The sequence below is a fragment of the Catharus ustulatus genome, chromosome 3, assembly GCF_009819885.2.
Source record: "Catharus ustulatus isolate bCatUst1 chromosome 3, bCatUst1.pri.v2, whole genome shotgun sequence".
Classification (NCBI taxonomy): domain Eukaryota; kingdom Metazoa; phylum Chordata; class Aves; order Passeriformes; family Turdidae; genus Catharus; species Catharus ustulatus.
The window spans coordinates 28,307,553-28,328,848 of NC_046223.1; the positions used below are offsets into that span (position 1 = coordinate 28,307,553).

The window sequence follows — 21,296 nt, forward strand, 5'->3', positions numbered from 1 at the left end:
TTATTATATAACATATACTTAATATTTTAAATTTATGTACCCAATGGACAAACATAGGCCTGTGTCATTCAAAAATCCTTCTATAAAGTTTTGTTGAGAAAAATGTTAAAGTGGCAAATAGCGTTAAGATCACAGATATTTCACGTCAGCTGTACCTTTTATTTTAACTATAAATGTCACACTTCATCATGCAGCTGTCAGCTCCCTTTAATGTACTAAATGCTATCATGTAAGCACAGAATCTGACATGATGTAACACAACAATTAAAATAAAAAGCAAGTCAGCTTTGACATAACGTCACTTTTCTGTATGCTGCAAATTAAAGGAAAATTGAAACTACATAAGTAAGCTAGTCAAGAAAAAAGTCTGAAAAAGCCTCAAACATCAGTTAATGTTTCCCTTTAATGTTATGTCCCATTTTTACATTCAACTTCAAGAAAACATCCATAGCTTTAGCACAGCCAATTACAAATTGACACCACAAGATGTCAGGAAGAAAGCCTAAAACTTCTAAAATACCTTGATTGTAATATAGTTCTAGCTGTCAATTTCATTAACAGCCAACCATAGAACTAAGCAATTATTTTTCAATTTCTATCCTACCCTTTTTCAATTTCTATCTACTCCGTGGTACTGCTGCAGCATGTTAAAATTGCTGATGCTTTTAAAACCAGATGCAACAGCACTTAAATTAAGCCTGAATCCTAGTAATAATGGAGTAATTGTGAACTCTAGGTAATTAATATTTGAATTGATCATGTATTAAAATTTTGATTTTGATTTTAATTTACTGTATCTGATGCATAACCCTAAGTGTCTCTAAAGTTGAAAAATTTTGAAGAAAATGAGAAACATGTACATCTGGAAAGGTATCATGTTAATAACTAGATTTTCTCCCTTTCAGTGTTTTTTGCTCATTTACATCAACTTTAAACCTACATTTAATACATCAGCACCATAAAAAACTGTGGCCCAAGAGAAAGCTAGTGGTATCTCTCACAAATACAAAATGACACATGCCTAATATTTGCTCGGGCCTGACACGTTGAAAACCTGTGTGGCCCATGGAAGAAATTATTACAATGGAGTCTGTTAGTAGGCAGGGAAAAGGGAGCCAAGCAAATAGAAGTTAGAGACCTCTGCTGCAAATGGAAGGGCTGATATAGACATTTCAAGAATATTCCTGTAAAAACATTCACTGAAACATCAAGTTAACACTTTCCCCTTTGTGGAAATAAGAGGAAAGGAAAACGGAGAATTCTATAAAGTTTTGCCCCTGAATACCATGTCTGAATTCTTTTCTGCTGATATATACCCTCCAAAAGATTTCCAGGCCAGTAACCTGCTAGAAAAACATTAAATTTAAGAAAATTATAATTTTGACTGGAAAAGTTCTGTATACAAGGTTTGCTGCATTTTCCAATATGCTGTATTTGATTATGACAGCAAACTGCAGAAAAACTAAGAAAAAAATCCCCTGAAGTAGATAAAAACAAATACACAATTTGTAAGACACAATTAGAAATAAATAAGTGAAGTAATACATAAATAACCTCAAACCTGCCCTTCCAGCTGTCTTTGAATAAAACAAATCCGTGAGTAGAATTTGGACACAGATGGAGCTGCAAGGAATTTGATCTTTAGAGACTACTCTTTAACCAAACACAGAAAATTATAATAGTGGCAACACTTGCACATTTCCAATCGCTGTGTTAGACCTCAGTGACATTTATGCTGAAATAGATAACTTTCTAAAAACAAAACCTAAACAGTATTTCTTGAAAACTGTATTCAGCTACATGAAGACTCCAATAATGACAACAAATGCACACCTTTAAATTATCTGTTCTAGATTTACACTGTTTTTCCAGCCCTTGAATGGTTTAATTATTGCTAGAGATATTTATGTACACGCAGAGGAGAAGAGGGAAGGTCAAGCCCCTGTGGGCACGGACATGTGCCACTGTGAAAGTTCATGTAATTCATTGGTTCTGTCCATTGCTATAAATTCTCCTGTACCAGCCTGTTGAAGGAATGCATCCACAAGGATCTTTGCATTACAGGCTTTAGTAGAAATGTCATTCATTTGCACACCTAGAACTTCAGCTGTGAAATAACAGATGAATTAGTGTTTAGAAACAAAGTATCCAAAACTTTTTTCTACTTTTGACTATTATTTCATTTAGTAATATAAACAAAACAGTCTGAGAACTGAGACTTGAACTCCATGTTGAAATATGATAAAATTAAATACTTTTCATACCTGCACTTCTTAGGTTAGGGTCTAGGTCTGGCATTTCCTTGGATGCTTCTGGACTGACACTGTAGATTGATGCTCCTGCTTCATTGGCGATGCTGAAAAATAAAATGGCATATATGTAAAACAGCACACAACTGAACAACACAAGTCAACAACTTTGTAAGTGACTGAAGTGAATATTTATATTTTTTTTTAAAGCCTCAGGTTTTGAATAAAGCAAATGTTTACAAAAGTAAGTCAGTACAAAGGAAAATCTCTCCATTTCAGCCAAAACACCACTCCCTGACCTGCAACATTCATTCTTTATCAATTCTGGCCTCATAAATACACACATGATCTCAGTCCCTGTCTCAGTCTTTAAAAGATGAGAGAAAATGAATACAAGAAACAAATGTTACCAGAAGTAAATAGGCAAGCCAGCTTCCATAAACGAAACTAAACCTACCTGACAACTTGATTAAAAACCCCTACATTCTAAAATCTAATATTCAAGTATCACTCGAATCCAAGCCATGAGTGTGCACACACATTGCCTCAAGCCTGCAGCCCTAAAACATTCACAAAGCCCCAGGCTGATACAGACTGAGGCAGAGAGCTGCAGCTCCCTACTCAGTGGCATTCAATACCGTCTTCTCCCAGCTCTCACCACCATCCCCAAAGAAAAACAGATTGCTTGTCTTCAGGAACTTAAACTACAGTTCATGTATCTACCATACACCTCAAACTCATTCAGTAATGATGATAAACTCAGCAATTCAAATCAAACACATAATTAAAAGCCCCTCAAGTGCTCTAGTTCCACTCAAGAGAAAACTGCAATCAAGTATTCACAGTCTAAGTTTATTTTCAGCTGAGAAATTCTGACACCACAGAATCAACAGTATATTTCTTCAAATAACTTCAACAGAACTGGAATTTCAGGTTGATAATTACGGCATCATACAGCTACTGCACTGGAGGTTAATACTATCAGTTTCAGAACTATTTTTACTTTTACTATTCCACTTTTTAAAATAACCTAATCTTTACCATAAGGAGAGAAACCACAGTCTTTAAGAAACAGACCTTTCAGCAAAAATCCCGTAACTTTGCTTTATATTGTTTTAAAATTGGACTATAAATTTTCCTTTTAGGAACATTTATTAGGTCAAATTTTTAAATAAAGAAACTGATACCTAGAAGCCCCTCCCTTTAGAAAAAGCTGGAGAACAGCTCAAACAGCTCAGAGGTTAAATATATTCCCATTCAATGTTCCAAGCACAGTAACAGTAAATAGTGTAAAATACAAACACAAAAGGTAAGCATATATATATATATTTTTTTTTTACAGATTGTCCTCTTCTGCAGTCAAAACTGGAATTTGGTGGAGTGCTGTACACACAAGTCAGATTTTAAAGTTACTCCAAACTCTAAAGAACAGTAGTATAAACAGACTAGATCTTTCAATAAATACAGAGAATAAAATCCTGTTATCTTTAAAATTAATGTAACTCCAGATCCATTCAGAGCAAAAAAATCCTCAGACCAGGTGAACAAGGCAAATGAAAATGAAACTATTTCATGATCTTTCAAAAAGATTCAGTATTATGAGTACTCCTTCACTATAAATGACATTCATAAAACATTCCCATCACAGCGCTTAGAAACAAGATCGTATCACAAAAACCTAACTGCTGAACATAAAGATGTTGACAGAAGACTCATAAAACTGATTCCTCTGATGAACGAGTAATTTAAAGAACAATGCAGCAGGACGTATTTCTTAACCTGTTCACACCTTATAAAGGCAGCATCTGGCAAGCGCTCCCTTTCTAGATATTGCTTCCAAAAAGCCACACATGAGCACACACTTCTAACAGCTTTTCACTAATCTCTCTCCAATCTTCATATTCTAACAGCCCACATGCCATTTTTAAATTTAATATGCTGATAATACACTGTAATATTCTTTTATTTTTTTAAAAAATGGTGTTTTGCAGTCATTTTTACAGTGCTGTTTCTATAAACTGTCTACTGAACAAAACCTATTGCTTGATCCTCTCCTGGTATTTTCTGCAGTGAAAAAACTGAGGTGACCTTGATGGGAATTTTAACACACTTGACATTTTAATGTTTCTCATTAATAATATACTGATGATTTGCAGAAGCAGAAGGATTGCACTAACCCTGTCATTCTATGGTAATAAGTGATCTGTGCCAAATTTTAAGGTAGGCAGTACAAAAACTCCTCGCTAAAATGAGTAGATAAAATTAAAACTGAGGATAGGAGACAGACACTTGAAAAAAGCGTATTTCCTTTCCTCAAGAACAAAAACATTTATATGCTGGGGTGAGGAGAAGGGGGGAAGCCAAGTTAAAAAATCATCTCAAGAAAGAGAACAAGATATTAAAAGCACTTTTAGAAGTAGCTTACAGTGGATACTTGAGATCCACTCTGAGATGGTTTAGTATATGCATGCAGTTATTCTGTGAAGTATTTCGTGGAGCAGATGTGGAAAAGGGGAGCAAGAATTTCCACTCACGTAGAACCTCACACTGCTCTGCCCAAGACAGCAAAACCCAGACATTAAATAAATCTTTTACCCAGATTAAATGCATAAGGTCACACACTCCAAAGAAATCATCCTCTGATTTATTCAGCAACAGTCAACCAAACTTTTACAGAACTGCAAGTGGCTATCACATAGTTTGACAGAGCTATAGTGAGGTGGTTACTAATGTGACAACGACACAAAATGCTAAAACATTTAGCTTGGCCAAAATACTAAGATTACAAGCTTTAGGGATTGTCAGCAGTTGTTCTGGATTTTACTTTTTGACTAGACAACAGGAGACAGTCACTTTGGTTCACTGACATTTCGTATGTATTCCAAATTCTCATCCTTATCTCGAAAAGATAAGCTAATTTAGGAAAATTTAAGCTAATTTAACGTTACTAAATGCTCTATATCATGTCTTCTAAATAATGTATATATATATTTTATGTCAGGGCATATTAAGAGAAAAACAAACATGCTCAAATGAGTAGGCAGTAGAAATTTAAACTACTGTGGTCCACACTGCTGTTCAATCTCCTCTTCCTATTTCTATAATGGATGTAGTTCCCAAAAGAGTCAAAAAATAAAATCTTCCTAAGAGCAAATGAAATTGCATTAAAATCTAGCAAATCTTCAGAATTTGCTTCTATTTTGACTTAAGTCGTTTAACAGACAAAACCAAAAGAATTGGCCCCATTATGAGACCCTCATTATTGTGCATTCCTTAGAAAATAGATTCTGATCAAATCTAAACAGTTAAAATAGCTTTAGTGAAGAATTAGTTTGCTTTTTAAAGTCAGTATGTAGTAGGTACATAAGCACATGGTTTTGATATGATACAATATGCTTCTAGGACATGAATGAACAAGTTTCATAAACTTCTCTTTGAATTAACAAAAAAGCAGGTAAAGGATCAGGGACTATGCCTCCATGCTGTGCTTCCACATCAGCCATCCTATGGATAAGGGGTTTTTCCTCAGTATCTATATCCAATTTTTAAAAATTAAAAGTTCCCAAATCACAAAGCTACTACACAATATTATAGTGTATTCTCTTCAACTGTTCAAACTGGGTTGTTGCATATGAACTAAGTTTCCCTCTACGGCACCGATCTCATTCACATGTTAAGACACATCTTAAGTAGCTAAGGCAACATGAAATGTATTCCACCAGCACCACCTGGTGGGCCCTCGGCTTTATGCTAGAGACCATGCCACCTATATCCTAAATACTTTAGGGAGCTTTTCAACATTCACTAAAGCAAGTCGTTCTCTTACTCAGCTTAAATAAGCATTACATATGAAAAGATTATTTGATTTTGAAAACATTCAGATTTTCCAGCTCGCAATTTTTACAGGAAAAAGAACCTTGCTTGTAAAACATAAAAAACCCCAAAAATCTAAGAATACTTAAAATTTACTCTTTTTTAAAATTCAAAGCTATTACATACCTAGAAAAATGCATAAAGATTTCATCTAGCCAGCTAGTTAACAACAGTGATTTAACTAAATTACCGTTTTTTAAACTTACAAGCTTCTTAGCTAGTAAGTTTTCACTGTAAACCTTTTCAAAGCTATGTAAAACATCTCATGTACATATAACAAAGAAAAGATGTATCAGGATAGACATTTGTGGGTTTAAAATAAAGATGAATGCACCTTCCTGACACTTCCAGGAACCTCACCAACATTTCAGACTTCTATATTACATTGAGCTCATTTCCCTACAACCAAATGCAACACTGAATTAATAACCTACAGAGAAACAAAAAGCAACTTCTTCCAACTTAACATAACTGTTCCTACAACGTCCAAATCCCTGATCTACAACTTCAATCCTTTAAAATAACATTTTAAGAAACAACACCAGTACAATGAAGAGTCTGGTGTTTACTACTTGGAAGAAAAATCCTAGTCACTCTAAAAGCAAAGGGTATGTAAACCTCAAAATGAGCCAATATTTTCATATTTGACCATAAAATGATGATCTGCCAGAAAAAATCCCTTCACAATCATAATTTAGTAATTGTGGCTAATTCCTCTAACCCAACTTTTTACATATTATTGATAAATACATTGTTCATAAACTTGTGGCTACAAAAGCCAGAGGTTCCCATGAAGTACAACAGTAAAAAAAGAGTCAAAGGTTTATTTAGTAAAATAATTGGGTTATGAATCACCTGGGACAGAAAAATAAAATGAAATAAAATTACAAAATACTCTCTAGAAAAGAATACTGCCTTTAGACAGTCAGTTGGAATGTATCAAGTTTTAATTATGTTGACAGATGTTATGATTAAAACCAACTAAGAAGGGGCAGGAAAGACTTAATTAAGCACATACTCAAAAGAAGATTGGGCTGCTTCATGAATGAGAAACCCATAGGGCCTTACTGAAAACACAGAAGTCACAACTAGTTCCTGAAGAGCCTAACACCCAAAAGGGTTGAGAGTTACACTGTGGAAATAAGATGCCTGCATCTGTTCTTGTATGTCTCCCTACACCCCCATTTTTGATTACTAAAGACAACCACTTAGGGGAGGTGGAAAAAGCTCTTCAGAGTAAACAGCAAGCTCCTCATTTGTATTTTGACTTGTCTTGCTCTTTCTGTTCCTGCCAAGCAGGACGCTGCGCGTGGCAGAAGCAACTTGAGAGGTCCCTGCAACTCCTCACCATTAGCAGACAGAGCTGCCTGCCCCTCCTAGCAACTCATGTTGGGCACACAAATACTCCAGCACCTCTGGGCTGTGCACAGCACAATCCCTTCTGCTGAGACCGTGGTGACTGGGGCCAGCTGAAGCCCGCAGCACAGCACAGGGCTGTGATTTGTGCAGCCACACGTGCTTTGCCACAGGAATAACAGGACACCAGGACTGACACAGCTATGACATTGCTTTTGTTCATATGAGGAATATGAAACACAGAAGTGCAAGATTAAAAGGTTTTGGTATATACTGAATAATGGATTCAAAGAATAAAAAAACCAAAGATTTTTAAAAGCCTGTTCATTCTAATAGATAAGACTGCTTTCTAGTATAATCCTTTTTCATGAACCTAATATCTTCCTTTGCTATACCACTACTTTATTGGTGATGGGGAAACGCCAGATTATCAATCATTATCCAACAGAATCAAGGCAAAAAGCATCCAATTCATCTGTGTTTTTTAAATAATATAAAGAATTAGCTTTGAATGTCAACAATATACAGAACCTGGGAGATATTTTCACTGTAAAATATATTTAATAATAAAAGCACCATTAGATGGGAACAGAATGTTCATTAAACTTCCATTGCTTCACTCAAAACTTTTAGTTACTGCACACCATAAAACTGTTGCTTATATGACAGTCTATCTTTCAAAATTCAGTCAGATAAAAGCTGTTATAGCCATCTTTAGCAAAAGTATTACAAAAAAGTTCATAGTGACTAAGTTTCAGCTATTCAGTTAGATGCAGGAGGGACACCATAAGCCTAAAAGTACAGTTCCTGCTTCAGAGTTTCCAAACACACGAGAATTTAACCCCACAAAGAGTCCTCAGAGAGTACACTAAACCATGAGCAGTGAAATAGACCCCATACAGTTGTTCAGCTGCATTCTGTAAGTTTCCATAGAACATAGTAGGTGAATTTCTGCTTACAACTAGCATTTTGAAGTCAGAACAAAAAAAAAAAAGTCAGTGGTTTTAGTCATGAATGAATTTGTTCTGTATTTTATGAAGTTAACTAGAAATTTTGCCATGCAAAGAAAGGAATTTGCTCTTGACCAACTCAATCTACTTCGTAAAGTAAAAACTACTACATTATTTCATAACAGGGACTCTGTTTTGCAGGAGATTACAACAGAGAATAGCATCACCTCTTTCAGTTACAAACCCTACATTTGAAGCAGCTTACTGACCCCACAGCAGGGACTTATTAAATAAGCACCTTATCAAGCACTGCTGAAGCGACAGAAGTTCAAGGCAATCATCCTTTCATTAGGAATTATTTCTCTCCTGTTCAGCCACAAATGATATTTAGTATCAGTTAAGCTGATGGCTTTCCTGATAGACAGTATAGATCTTTAGAACCTACTCAAGAAGAAAGAATTAGGCTGTTTCAATCCATCTTTAGCAAGATACTCTAATCAGTATTTTGGTATTGTTGCTTCAGATCATTAAAAATTATGTACCTTAAAGTAACAATAATACAATAATAGTGTGTTTCCCAATTTTTCTAGTATGCTCACGCAAAACTAAACTTCCCTACAGAACTGAAGTACAGTCTTTCAGATGAAGAACAACATACAAAATTTAATGGTTTAAAATACCAAATCATAGTGGCTCAAGAACAAATAAAATGCAAGAATTCCTTAATGTCTGTTTACAAGAAAACTCTCTGTCAACTCCCAAATCAAGAACTAGTTACCATACTAAACTAATAAAACTAAGTGTATAGCTGCAGTCTGGAATCCTATTCAGCTGTGTATGAACCATGCCCTCAGCACATCCCTGTAAAGGGAAGAATGATCAGATATCCGTCTTCATCTTGTCTGAAAATGATGACATTTTTCAGTAAGAAAAGGGTCCAAATGGCAGGTGTCAAAGAGCTTTAGCTTCACACGTGGTGCTAGGAGGCAGAAAAAACAACAGTAGCGTGTGGCCATGTCAGAGCTGCACAGAAGCTGCTGTACAAATGCATATCTGAAAAGAGCAAACCTCAGAGCCTGTTAAATCAATCTAGTGCCAGATGCTGTTACCAGAACAAAACTGGTGCTGTGGATTCATCCCCAGAAGAAATGCATGTCCCATGTCTGCAGTGAAAAGTGAAAGACCTAGGGTGGCATGTCTCAAGACTGAAGGTGACAGTCACCTGTGACTGCCCCCACCACTTCCATTGACAGTTTTAGAAAACAAGTGCTGTCATTGCTCATAAAGCAACTGGAGATGAAGCTCCTTTCTGCTCTTGCACAGAGCTTTAAAATCTGAGCTTCAGGTCCAAAATCTACTTCCAAGTTAACCATCCAACTAAAAAGCAGTCAAGTAATTTTTACTTTAAACAGTGTAATACAGCAGGAACTTCAGAGAAAATTTAGCTACTGCTCATCTCCTTGCTGCAGCAATGCCAAGGAAAGAAATTGTGACAATATGGATAATGTTGTAGAATTAACTTAAACTTTTCCTCTTGCATTAAGGTAAACTCAGAAGAAGCACGTTTTATATGATTCCCATGCAACAGCAGCAATTCTAAGCAATATAAATGAAAAATGGTTGTATTCAAATATATTCAAAACTTACCTATCTATAATCAATTACCATTAAAAGAAAGTAAAAAAGGCTTTAGGACTGACAAAGGAAATGAAAGTCCTAGAGTCCACTTCTAAAATATAAGATAAGTGGGTATGCTCTTTGTGAATATGCCTCGCAATTTCAAGACTAATCATGCCAGTGCTCAGCAATTTTGCACAACTAAATTATCCCAGTGAATTTAGGGAAACAAACTGTACATATAGCATTTAAAAAAATGTAGCCAAACACTGACAGGATTTTAGCTAACCTGCTTTTACCCAGGAGGGAAGTGCCGGGAGACAAAAGAAACACAACCGATTTTGGTAGCCAGGCTTCAAAGAGAAGAGAAACACTAGCTGATGTTAAACACATTTCATGCCTTTATAGACAATCTTGAAATGAAATCATCTAGATGCACATTAGAAACATGGCACAGTCCAAAAAAATGATGATGCTCCCCAAAAAGCCTTGAAGGACTCAATAAGCAGCCTTTTTTAGCCCCTGTCCCTCACAGTTCTCAAGCACCTGGTGAAGACAACAAGCTTGACTCAACACCATGAAACCCAACAAACCAAAGGAATCTGCAAGTTCCACAGTAGAAGGCTGTCACCAACCCTGTCCTGACAGCGGCTGCTTCTCAGTTCAGCCTAGCAGAAACCCCTCAGTGATAGCACATGACAAAAGCTGGTGTTTTACCCAGCCTGTTTCCAGCCAAGAGGCAAGATCTATCCTGGCTGTTTTTAGAAACAGCCGAGGCAAGGGGTAAAACCCTGAGACCTCGTAGCTCATGTTCATGTAAAGTAATTCAATTGAAGCATTATGAAATATCAAGGTTGTGGTAACAAGCAAGACTCAAAAAAAAAAAAAAAAAAAAAGAGTCTTGCATATAAAGAAATACTTAGACCTTACTAGTTTCACCAGTATTTGGCATTGTCACTGACAAGTCGTAAAATAGGAGAAAAATGTCTGAATAAAGCCTATTCAATTTTTAAGGCAAAACATTTCCCTATTGCATGCACGGTCATACCCACTTCACCCTTCTGTGGGACACAGACATTCAAGAAAACAAATGATCCACTGAGGAGAGTCTACCAGGTTCTTGAGTAAATACAGATCTCTCAACAAATTTATTTGTCAGTGAACTTCACAGAACATCCAGATTTAAGCCACTCTGAATTAGAAGCATTAAGAAGCATCACATGTGAGCTGTCAGTTTGAAATTACCTAGAAAGGCTACAAGATCATGGCATTCCCATGCTACAATGGCTCTCACAAACCATTTTTATCTGTTAGTATGAGCAACACAGAATGCAGCAACTGCTGTGTCTGAAATGCAGTTACTTAATCCAGACCAAAGGCTGGAGCTTAGCATCACATTAACTCTGAGGGAGACTTTGTCCCCAGAGTGGAGCATAACTGGACAAGACCACAGCATATGGAGGAAAATGCCTCTTGGAGAACGGCACCTCCAGCAACTGTCATTTTCTTTAATGCTCACTCTGGGCAATTGGGAGGCAGCCTGGCCAGTGCTGCTGTGCCGCCTCCACAGCCTGGATTCATGCAAAATTCTGACCTGTAGCTTTGGCCAGAGAGGCTTTATTCTGTTTCCTCGCTGTGCCTTCCTACAATACCACTGATCTTAGTCCTCAATCCCTCCTTACTAGTGCAACCCTGTCCTCAGCACAGGTCCAGGAGGGAAAGGTGGAGTCAATGATCACCCTTCTACTAAGGCTGAGCAGTGCAATGTAGAAAGACCCTGCATACAGGGAGAGAATCACAGGTCCTTGGCTGTTGCTCCTCTCTGCTCCCTCCCCATCCCTCCCAACAGTGAGGCTGTATCCAAAGACTTCATATTAAATACTTTTAACCTACAGACACTTCTTGGCACAGCTTACTGAACTCTGAAGTATCCAGGTTTTCCACATAGAGAAACTCAAAGTAAATTAAGAGTCCTGGAATCAGAATAAATGCTGGCAGGAAAAATTCTTTGAATACTAAGAAAAAGTGTTCTTTCCACATCTTTCTAGCCATGTAGTTGTTTTTTCTTTAGTTTATTTTAATTTGGAATTCACCTAAAAATAAGCTATCTCTTTGGTTTACAGAAGGTGCATTCACCTAATGAGTTTATTAGTTTATTCTCCAGCTCAATATACTCAAGACAAATGTTACATAAAGTAAAAGTGCTTTGTGCAGACTCAATCAAAATTATATGCTTCTACCTTTCAAAAATTGCTTCTACAAATTAAATCATGACAGTGCACATATAATTTTTAAAGTACTCATTTGCTAGGGTTTTTTTTTTTTTTTTTAGTACAGGACAATACAGTTGCCTTGATATTATCCTGTGATCTAGTTTATAACCATTCAAAGCTGACACTTATCAGGAAGTGTTCCATTCTGCCCATCAAGGAAAATATTTTTCTTCATTGGAAAAAAGGTTGTAAAACTGAGGTACTAGTTCAGTGTTTCCAAAAAAATCCATTAATCCCTATGAAGGAACTGCAGCATTACACTATAAAAAGGATTATAGCAACAGACAGGAAAAAAATCAAACAAGAAAGTTAAGAAAAAGAGTAAGTTACTCATTCTTCAGAAAAAGGCAACATTTTTCATGTGAAACTAAGCCCCCAAAAATCAGCTGAAGCTTACTTTACCTTAACAAGCACTTTTAATAGCTCAGTTACTTTTCTCAGACAGATTTAAAGGCAGGAAGATGTACTCAAATGTCTGTACAGCAACATAAGTAGACTGAGTGCCTTGTTATTAAATTACCCATTCTTCTCTTTTTAGGCCTCTATGGTTCGTCCATGACTTCTCTGGTCTCCTCATTGTCATAGTTTTAATTACTAATATTTTAATTCTTTTTTATGCAACTGCTGGGCATCTACAGTAAGACATCTGAATAAAATATCTCCAAATAAAAGCTAAACCTTAGGTATACTGTATTTTATCCTTTAACCATTTGCAACAGTGGACACCCTCTCATTCATTTTGTTTTACAGAAGTATATATCAACCTCTGTGAAAAAAATCCCACAAATAAAAATAATGACCAAATCTTCACAAACTTGAAACGGATTAATGAATTGCATGTTTTTACAGACAACCAACTCCTTTCAAAAGACTAGATCCAAAAGGGGGGAAAAAACTGACAAAAATAGGTATCTAGAATTAGTGAAATAAAAGTAGAGTTATTTGTTAGCCACCTTCTCTTAGTAGGGAAAAATTTGTTCCCTTAGGTTGTGACAGATCCACACTGGAGACTTTCCATGACTAATATCACTAGAACTGGCATAAACATATGCTGAAAGACCACTTCATTTAAAAGACATTTTTCATTCAATTAGAAACACTTAAAAAAAAATCTCCTGGACAGAAATTTCTCATGCTTCATTTCTCACCAATTACTTCTAGACTTGAAAAGAAAATCCCAACTATAGTCTTTTTGTTTTATTAGTTATTGAAATATGTAAGCACAGGATAAAATGGTTTTCTAGTCTTAAAGAGATCCTTACACCTACAAAATCACAAAAATGCAGCTTATTTTATGTCCTGCTTAAATAATCAATTACAATTCTAGCAACAGAATTCCTTACAATAGTGTGAAGGTGCATTTACACATTTATGTACCTAATTACTTGTAAGCCCAACAACACACTTTGCAGAAGAACATCTTGGAACATGCATTTAAAACCATATTAGCCCTCTTTTTCATCCCCACCCCACTTTATAATGGGAAAGTCTCTTAGAAACATTTGAGAAGTTACATGATTCTAAATAAAGGCACTAACAAAACTAGAATGGGCAACTCATCCTTTTCAAATGTAATTATGTTGTTTTCTCTCACAGATGCCAAAGTTTGCACCAGGAAGTTCACACGGTTTTTCTACCCCGCCATGCGGGCAATGAGCATCTATCCTACATCTACTTCTCTGGATTGCTCATTATTTTTACACCTAGATCCTGCAAGACAAGCTACCTATGAAGAGTGAGGGCTTTGAATTTTTAATTCTTTCAGCTTTTGGAAACAGCTGAATGCCTTGGAATCACAATGGTTGAATAACAGTCACAATCACCATTGGAGACTGATTGGTCCAACACTCTCACTCAAAGCAGGGAGAATCAAAGCAAGTTGCTCAGGGATGTGTCCAGTTAGGTTTCAAATATTTCCATTAACAGAAACTTTAAAACCTATTACATATTAACAAGAACATTTGGATCCTCTGTAGCTAAGACTTGATGTTTTGATAGTATTAAGCTGAGGTTCAAAGTTTTTTTTAATGACAGTTGAAAAATTTAGCACCATATTACACACTTCAGAAAAGCACATACTTGCCCTGGAACAGTGGTGCATAAATAAATGGAGATTTTAAGAGTCAAAACTCTGTCTTCAAAAACAGTGCTGCACTGACAACTCACTAAACAATCCCAGCTTCCTCAAATGCTGTAAGCAAAAAGAAAACGTGAAATTGTTTGAAAATTAAATTAATGGAAATGTGTGCCCTGCTGATTCCAGCAGGAACAGAGCAGGCCCACTTAATTTCCACTGTCTGATGTTGAACTGTTAAGACTATTCTTGCAGCTGATAATTAACAGCTGTTACTTTAATGAAAATTAACAATAAAACAATAATTTGAAGATTTGGGGGTTGGGCTATGGAAGAGACAGCAAAACATTAAAACAATAATTGTCCAGATGAGGACAGAGGTTGTCTGAGAGAGACTCCGTGGCAGCCCAGCAGTGCAGGGCCTGGAGGGCTCTGGCTGACGCAGACAGCTCCTACGGGGGGTTATGGAGAACATATGCCAGGGTGGGATATGCAGCACCCTTTAATACGGCAGAGCATCTCCTGCCCCCGGGCGCCTGCTCAGCTCTGCTGGCTACTGCAGGAGGTGGCAGAGCCAAGCCTTGTCCTCAGCCTGCCCCTGGAAGCCAGGCCAGCAGTGCCACTGCTGACAGCGTGCCCAGGGCCCTGAGCCAGAGCAGCGCGAGGCTCGTGGTCACACACCAGCATCACCACGTGCAACATCACAGCCGGGATCCGCACGGATCGGGCAGCAGCGTATGAGGTTGACAGGATTCCCTACAGAGATGGGCTAACAGGCTGCTCCTCCACCAAAAGAACAAGGCACAAACACTAAATATTCCCCTTGCCCCCGCAAGGCCTCCCAGTCTAAGCACAAACAAAACTTCAGCTAAATTCAGATCCATATTATATTAAGGAATTGTTGGGGTAGATTTTAATATTAAGGGTTAAATTGCCATTATCTTTTTATTTAAAGAAATTTGCATAAAGGATAATTTAATCCTAAAATGCCACGGAATTATTTCCAAACTATATATTTGAAATAATTTTATAAAATTAGCTGCAGATGGGTATGTTCAGAATTCTACCAAGGTGTTGAAATATTTTCTTTAAAATATATAAATAATGCTTTAAGATTACTAATACCACAAACTGGCATGTCATGGATTTGAGTTTAATCAGACCCTGAGAACTAAAACAAACACATTTCACAAGCTCCAAGTCTTGACTTCCTCTGAAGTTCATAAAGGCTCACAACATCATCATCATCATCATCACATGCAAGATGTGATTTATGCAATCTAATTATTAAGTGTGGCATACTAAAGAAGAAACCCCAAACTTGTATTCTGTGATTAAATCCAATGGAAACTGAACTACAAATACTTTATAAATAAGGAATAGACATTAACTCAACCATATATACTGCATTAAAATTCTGATGAGACCTGTTGCAATCACTAAGACTTCAATCTGTATTGGGTGCTAGAACTGCTATTTCAGATGACTCAAAGACAATTTACATAAAGAAAGCATGTTGCTGAAAGTCCACTGTACTAATTACAGATTTTATTTGATCATGACCTAATATGAACCACAGACTAGCTTTGCTTCATAATACTAATATCTACAGTTGAATCAAAAATAATCAATTTTGCATTTTATGCATCACATACTAAATAAAATATATTGACACAAATCAGCATTTCATCTGTATCTTTATAAAAACCTGGAAGAAATTTCCTACAGACCATAAAACTGAATAGAATCTGCTTTGAATTAGGTGCCACCACTTTTTTTCTTCTCACGTAGCACCAGAACAACCCCAGGCTTAAAATCTTGTCTCAATCAGAAAATATTATTCCTGTTAGTGTAAGAAGTCCAGTAACCTACAGTCTACTGTAGTTGCTTTACCCAAGAAAAGCCAATAAGAGGAAAAACAATTTCCTCTAGCTCAATTCACTAATAATGAGCTCAGACTTTCCAGTGAGTGGTCTTCTCCAGAAAGGCCATGAGATCATCAACCAGCTCCCCCAAGGAGAAAGCCACAACCAAGGCAGCACCAAGTGCCTGTGGACACTCAGGTACAAGATGGCAGAGCCATTTCCCTACAGGAACAGGGGTTAACAAGAGGAATAGTTAATAGGAGAGCCTTAAGCATTCCTTTAAAAGGAATTAAACATTCTTTTAAGTCTTGTTACTGTTCTTGCTAGTTAGAAAAACAGGATATATTAAACAGATACTATATCATGATATCAAAATTATTTCTTTTTAAAACATTCAAATTGACAATGTCTCTTTCCATTTACCCTTACAGCAGAAAATTAGAGTTAATGTTTCCTTTTGCAGAGAGATAATCACTGAGAAGTAACACAAGAATATCCAGTCTGATTTATTTTAAAATGACAAACTTCTAGAAAATAATTTTTAAAAAGTGACTTGGAATTGTGATTTTATACTATGAGGAAAACCAGACCAGGAAGAAGCAATAAATGCATCACTGATTTTACTGAAAGCCCACTTACAAAGTATATTTACTTTAAAACATCATAATGGTGACAAGAGAATCACCCATGGAGGACGCATGTTTCCCTGAAACATTTACATCAAATTCAAATGTCAAAATGTATTCTATCTAAATGTTAGTTCTAGTTCAACCCAATAAAAGAACTGAACAGGCAGTAGGCATGTTGCCTTGGCTGCCAAAGACATTTTAGAAAACATAAAAGTTAATTAGGTTTGAGAGAGAAGTTTTATGTGAAAAGTCAATTTAATATAAGCAATAAGTGCTTATAGACAGACATCATCGCCCCCACCTCCAGGCTTTTTATTTAGAAACATCCACAGACAGCTGAGCTGTTTGAATAGTATTTGCTGTTACATTAAAAAGATCTGATTTAATTAGAAACTGATATTAGTTGCAATTGCAAATAGGATTAAAGCAAAAATGTTATGTCTACACGAGCAACAAATTTACTTTCAGGAGCATTAGGTATTATAAGGAAAGGAAAACATCTAAACATGCAAGATGGACATGATTACATTTACAACCATGCAGAGTCACCCAAGCAACACCAGTCTGCTCCCAAAACTAAAAAGAAGAAAGCCAGCATCATGCTTTGCCCTCTCCCCTGCACTTGCTCATTGTTGCTGCAGGAGGGATGGCTACTGAAGAAGATGCTTCATGAAGCTTGTGCATTTTGAAGTCTCCTTTCAGGAGCACTTTCTCACCTCCATATCACTCAGGATGACAAACAGATCCTTTGTCCCTCTCTCCACTTACTCATCATTGACAAAACTGCTGGGATTCAGTTATAAAGGAATTATCCTCAATAGGCACCTTCAGCTACAACCACATGACACTGCAGTCATCTAAGTCTAATCCTTTTCAAGCTGAAATAACCTACTCAAAGTCCCTTTGAGACACACAGCATGTCTATATTCTCTGCCTCTCGTGCCCTGAAAAAAGCAGAAGTGTGTTGAAGTATCTCCTGTTGCTGTGGTTTCTTTCAATGTCATTCATGGAGCTCTTAAGACTGCTATGTACTTTGTTGATAAGAAAAGTTAAATGAGTCCAGGCAAGCATAACTCCCAGTTTCAGCATCACAGAGAATTACTCTGAGGGAAAATGCAACACGGGCAACACTCACTCCTGCACTGCCAGCAGCCTAAGAGCCGACAGCCTGAAATCAGGAAGAGAAACTGCAATTTCAGGTAACTGCAGAAAGAGTTCTGGCTTTACTGACAGACACATTGCATTTGCTTTTCAGGCCTGGAAGATTCTTGGGCTATCAGGAACCTAGAGGTCATAAATGTTCAACTTTCAAATCTTCCTAAAATCCAAGGCATGTTGTCTTTTTTGGGTTTAAATCAAAGGTTGCACCAGTTGCTCTCCTAAGAGTGGGGGAACTTGTTAGCAGTAGCACAGGAGGCAATTGCCTGAGATTTACTACTTTAAAAAACGCTGAAAATATTTTTGGGGGAGATTTCTGTCTAAACTTAGGATCTGCCCACAAACTTTCATTTTTGCCAGATCTCAACAATATTGATATTTCAAAGAATAAAGAAACTTTTCCCCACTAATGAGAGCATTTATGACTTAGGATGAAAAATTTCATCCCCAAGGTACTTCTCTGACAGACACTGAAAAGACACTGGAATTAAGATATCTAATGTTTGGCAGCTGAATGTAATCTAAGCACCTATTATAAGCTTCTGCTATCAGCATCAAAGATAATAGTACAGTAAGTTTAAATAAATAAGTAAATCCATATATCACATCCCACAACAATAAAGGAAGCCCAGTAAGAGCTGAAATGCAGAACAGCAAATGTGGTTTTACAAATGAATAGGTATGAAGTTTGGCAGAATCTCAGCTTAAGTAAAAACATATTACAGACAAACTCACACAAATGGAAAAATGCTTACTTCTCCATTAGATTCTTATAGAATGTCTACTTGAAGACAAAACACTATCCAAATATACAACCAGCTCTGACTGAGCAATAACACTCACTCTTAGTACATTACAAATCATCTTGCCTTTATATAATTTTAATCCGGATGCTCTTTAATCATACTATATTTGCATGCTTCCATTTAAATTAACTACTGACGGATCCTGTTGGAGCCTCTTTACACAGTAAGGAGCCTAAATGAAGTTTCACAATCTTTACCAGTAAAAATTCAATAATTGCCAATTACCAATAGCTATTTCACAGTCACCTGAAACACACAAATGTTCCTGATGTCTCTTATGTATAATAGAGTAATATCCCAAATGCCACAAGCATCATTTATTTTAGAAAGACCATATTAACACAAAACATAAATTAACATTTTAACTATTTTAATTTACATTCACTTCCAGTATGAAGATTTTGTTGTTAGCATGACAATACCATATGAGTGTGGAGCAGTTCTATTTCATCTAGGAAATGGGTGAAGACTAGCAGCTTAAAATGCATACATGGGTAACCAGAACCACACCCCAATTTTCCATAATTAAATCCCCATAACTAAAGTTCTGCAAATACAAATGAGAATGAGGACTTCATTTATTTAAAGTACTTTGTGTTTTTCATTATTTTCAGGTCCAAACCCAATGGTTTTCAACCTGTGGTTCACAGGCTACTTCCAAGATATTTAAAATAGGATATGGAAGAGCACAGCCCACTGCAAGTAGGCCTACAGTCTCTGGAGTGATTTCTTTACATCAGATAAATTTCAATGATCTGCAAATCAAAAATACATCAAAGAACCATCATTATTCAGCTCAGTTACTTTCTCTCAATCTGACCACACATGTTACTTCAAAGAAAAAAAAAGCCACCTGAAACTACAGAACCACACATGCTCATTTTGGAAGCTCTTAAAAAGCTCCTGCAGCAGCTTATCTGAAAGCCTAAGCTTTTCAGGTTTGTTTAAAATCAGTATCAATACCAAGTTTGTAACAATTAAGACTCAGATTATTAAAGCTTCACTCATTTTCCCCATGTGGGACCTCACACTAATGGATCAAATCCTAACTTTCCCTGCCTTATGATGAATAGATAGCACTTTCAAACATACTCTGGAGATACACGAAATAAGGGTATTTAGCTCACTCCAGTTTAAAAAAAAATTAGTAAACATAGTATTGGAAAAAACCTCCTATGTGCAGCTGTGAGGAGTCTTCTCCAATACTCAGTCTGAGAAGCAATATTATGCCATTAGGTCACATTTTGCAGCTGAAGTCCAAACCTCAATTTTAAGCTGGGATTGAACACCACCCATTCATGCTCACAAACGATCAGGGAACAGGAGTGGGAAATTTCTCTTGACATAACCTGCTGCACTGATCAGGCAAGGAACACACAGCTCAAATGAGGTCACAGCCATACAAAGTTCCCACAGGCTGTACTTTAGTGTCTCTGTCTACAGGAAGCACCTTCAAAGTGCCATGCCCCTTATTCCCTGACAGCACTCATTCTTTCTGCACCACTTGCTCAAGCTTCTTGCATTCCTTGAGCTACCCCTTGATCCTGGCAACCACTCAGACACTGCTTAACAAAAGGCTCCTTGCCTTCTCCTGCCAAGAAGCACAAGATGACACACAGTGCTGAGACCTGCACAAAAGCTTTCACAGATTGTAAAGCTCCATGCTTTGGTATCTCTACTGATACTGCAAACATGGTAAGAGCCTGTCAACATCAATGAAGAGCAGCTTGGTGAACTAAATAAACAGAGCAATTATGGGAGAAGTGGGCATTTCACACTATCATCTTGTGTTATGTTCGTTCTGCTAAATAAGAGCTTTCTTTCTATGATATCAAACTGGTAAGAACCTTGCAGTGTTTACCAAAAAGCACAGAAAAACTTCAAAAGTTGTAACCACATTAAATAATAATTAAATCACTTTAGTCTGAAATAAAATGCTTCATTTTGTCCTGTTATGTAACTTGCCTCCTCAGAAGTATCAGACACAGAAATTAACTAGTTTCTTTCACAGAGCAAACCGAGTTGACAGAGACCTGCAAGGACCAAGTCCTACTCCTAGCTCTATACAGAACCATCCCCAAGAGTCACACCATGTCCTGAGAGTATTGTCCAAACACATCTGGAATTCTGTCAGGCTTGGTGCTGTGACTATTTCCTGAAGAGCCTCTTCCAGTGCCCAAACACCCTCTGGATGAAGGACCTTTTCCTAATATCCAACCTAAACCTCTCAGCTCAGCTTTGGGCCACTTCCTCAAGTCCTGTTACTGGTCATGAGAGTGAAGACATTAGTGCCTGCCCCTCCTCTTCCCCCCCATGAGGAAGTTGTAACTGTAGTGAGGTCTCCTCTCAGTCTCCTCCAGGCTGAACAGACCAAGTGACCTCAGCTGTTAGTCATAGGGTTTCACCGTCTTTGTTGCTCTCCTTTGACTGGAGCAATCTAGGAAAC

At 37.0% G+C, this 21,296-nt stretch overlaps 1 protein-coding gene across 4 annotated transcripts in view; it reads right to left on the reverse strand.

The window, feature by feature from the left end:
- SRBD1 (S1 RNA binding domain 1) overlaps positions 1–21,296 on the reverse strand; it is a 125,417-nt gene that overhangs the window by 61,801 nt on the left and 42,320 nt on the right. For all 4 annotated transcript variants that reach the window (XM_033056719.1, XM_033056720.1, XM_033056718.1 and 1 more), the window contains exon 17: positions 2,265–2,356. In XM_033056719.1, the coding sequence (XP_032912610.1) occupies positions 2,265–2,356 (92 nt within the window). The remainder of the gene's footprint in view (positions 1–2,264; positions 2,357–21,296) is intronic.